This window comes from Dama dama, chromosome 31 (assembly GCF_033118175.1).
Source record: "Dama dama isolate Ldn47 chromosome 31, ASM3311817v1, whole genome shotgun sequence".
In the NCBI taxonomy this organism is placed as follows: domain Eukaryota; kingdom Metazoa; phylum Chordata; class Mammalia; order Artiodactyla; family Cervidae; genus Dama; species Dama dama.
The window spans coordinates 12,004,083-12,006,747 of NC_083711.1; the positions used below are offsets into that span (position 1 = coordinate 12,004,083).

At 39.3% G+C, this 2,665-nt stretch overlaps 1 protein-coding gene across 1 annotated transcript; it reads left to right on the forward strand.

Moving 5' to 3' along the window:
- The first annotated feature begins 202 nt into the window (after window positions 1–202).
- On the forward strand, window positions 203–2,249 carry CLDN8 (claudin 8). The gene has a single exon (XM_061134071.1). It carries the CDS (start codon window positions 392–394, stop codon window positions 1,067–1,069), a length of 678 nt encoding a protein of 225 aa, XP_060990054.1. The 5' UTR covers window positions 203–391; the 3' UTR covers window positions 1,070–2,249.
- Window positions 2,250–2,665: the final 416 nt, after the last annotated feature.

A 2,665-nucleotide genomic window follows, 5' to 3' on the forward strand; every position in this document is an offset into this window, starting at 1 on the left:
ACATTCTTAATTATGCCTCCAGGTAAACATACTGCTGTCTTCTTGGACTACTGAGAAGTACAAAGAATGTTTATGTGCAGGTCCAGTCCTTCCAAGTATTTCTTGTGGGCTTAGACACACCTGAGTTACTACCCCCCTCTTATTGGCTGAGAAAGTTGCCCCACCTGATTTGTAACTTTACCTGCCACAGTCAGTAGCTGGGGGCAACTCGGCCAGCCAACACTGGATTTAATCTAGTTAGAAGTAGCCGAGCAGCTCTTATTTGAAAAAACCCCTGAGTTCTGAGTTCATTACTGCAGGAAACCTGCTCTCCCTCGGGGCGCAGAGAACCTGGCTTCAGAGCAGCCTCACCAGCTCAGGTCTGCTCGGATAAAATCCAACCTGGAGGAGAATGGCTACCTACGCCCTGCAAATCGCCGGGCTGGTGCTCGGTGGTGTGGGCATGGTGGGCACAGTGGCTGTCACGGTCATGCCTCAGTGGAGAGTGTCTGCCTTCATTGGAAGCAACATTGTGGTCTTTGAAAACCTCTGGGAAGGACTGTGGATGAGTTGCATGAGGCACGCTAACATCAGAATGCAGTGCAAAATCTACGATTCGCTGCTGGCTCTCTCCCCGGACCTGCAGGCAGCCAGAGGACTGATGTGTGCCGCCTCCGTGCTCGCCTTCCTGGCTTTCATGACGGCCGTCCTTGGCATGCAGTGTACCCGGTGCGCGGGGGACGACGAGACGGTGAAAGGTCACTTTCTGCTGACCGCCGGAGTGCTCTTCATCATCACAGGCCTCGTGGTGCTCATCCCTGTGAGCTGGGTTGCCAACTCCATCATCAGAGACTTCTACAACCCAATAGTGGATATTGCCCAAAAACGGGAGCTGGGAGAAGCCCTCTACATAGGCTGGACCACGGCCCTGGTGCTGATCGTCGGAGGGATGTTGTTCTGTTGTGTTTCTTGTTGCCAGGAAAAGAGCAGTAGCTACAGATACTCCATCCCGTCCCACCGAACAACCCAGAAGAGCTACCACACCGCGAAGAAGTCGCCGAGCGTGTACTCCAGAAGTCAGTACGTGTAGTTATGTCTCTTTTTGAACTACCTAGAAAGCCACCCAGATGACATAGATGTCCACTCTTTCCAAAACTGAGACCCAAGGGAACATTGATTGGCTGTTCTTAACTGCCCAGCATTACTCACAGGATCTAATTACATCAGCTCTTTATGATTCTATCATCGATTTCAGGTGAATGACAAATTGTATACATTGCTTTGATTATTCTGGAAAGAACAGCAATTTGTTTTCTAAAATGGTTCGTGTGTTTTCTCCTTTTATTAGTTACTTCAAAATGACATTGTTAGAGACAATTCTTTTATAACTGTGATTTCTCTATGACAGAGTGTTATGTATATAGATGAGAGTGACGTTTCTGTGTCACATAAGTAGAGACAGGCTTATATAGTTCTATTTTAAATGAAACACTGATTCATTACACTGAATAAATAGAATTCAACTATTGCTTTTCAGGGGAACCAGGGGTAAGATTGAAGAAGGTTAATATTAATTGTTTAAAAACAGCTTAGTGATGAATGCACTTGATTTATAATGAAGGTTAAAATGAAAGCTTTAATCAGCAGGGTAAAGGGAGCTAAATGGCTTTTTGATATCTCGTTTTTCAGCCTAGGAGTTAGAAATCCGAATTCCTTTCTCGTCATTCTCCAGAGGCCTTCCTTTTCTTGTATATTAAATGATCGTCTTTTAAAAGGCAGATATTTTGTCAAGGGGCTTTGCATTCAAACTGCTTTTCCAGAGCTATACTAAGAAGAAAGATAAAACTATAGTCTAAGAAATATTAAAGACTTCAAGAAAGTGAAGATTTTTTTTTCCTCAAGTTTTTGTGGCTGGAGAAGGATGCATTTTGACAAGAAATCTTATATATATACATATATATATATGAATATTTTAATAACTATTTGTATAGAGACCTTGGACTTTCATTAATATAAATAACAGAAGAGAAAAATTTTATATCTTTATTTGATTTCCAAAAAATAAAACCAAGTTGTCCTTTGTGAACCGCATCTTCTTATATGTGGATATTTAAGTCAAAATTGTCATTTCAGTTTTCAAAGGTGAAATTTTCATTTGTTCCAATTTTGTTCAGTTTTACTAAGGTACAGGTATACTATATCTTTGTGTTTCCCTCCAGATTTGATTGAACGGTTAATCTGATTTGAAAGTTTGTATATATATTTTTCTAGCTTAATCGACTATGTGTATCTGCTTTATATCCTTTGTATTAATAAATTGTGCTTTTGATATTAATTTGATATTTCATTTTTCTTCATTTTTAAAATATTTTAATAACTTGTAAAGAGTTTTTAGAAACCTGATATTTTCAGCTTTGCAATTAAGAAAAGGCTTTCAAAATCACATTTTAAAGATAAAGATAGATTCAGCATTAATTTTTGAGAATACAGAGTATCATATATCATTTAACATGATATGCTTACCATGATTGGATTCACACACTAGTATTTGATGCTGATAATATATTTGTAATTTTTGAAGATAATACTATAGGTTCCAAAAATCTATATCCTGCAAATATTATTATTATGTAATAGCTATTTATGTACAAACTTTCCATAGGGAAATATGTCCCTGCCTCTGAGA

What these genes read in the sequence shown, in the direction of transcription:
- CLDN8 (XM_061134071.1), top strand. Translation starts at nt 392, where the DNA reads ATGGCTACCTACGCCCTGCAAATCGCCGGGCTGGTGCTCGGTGGTGTG.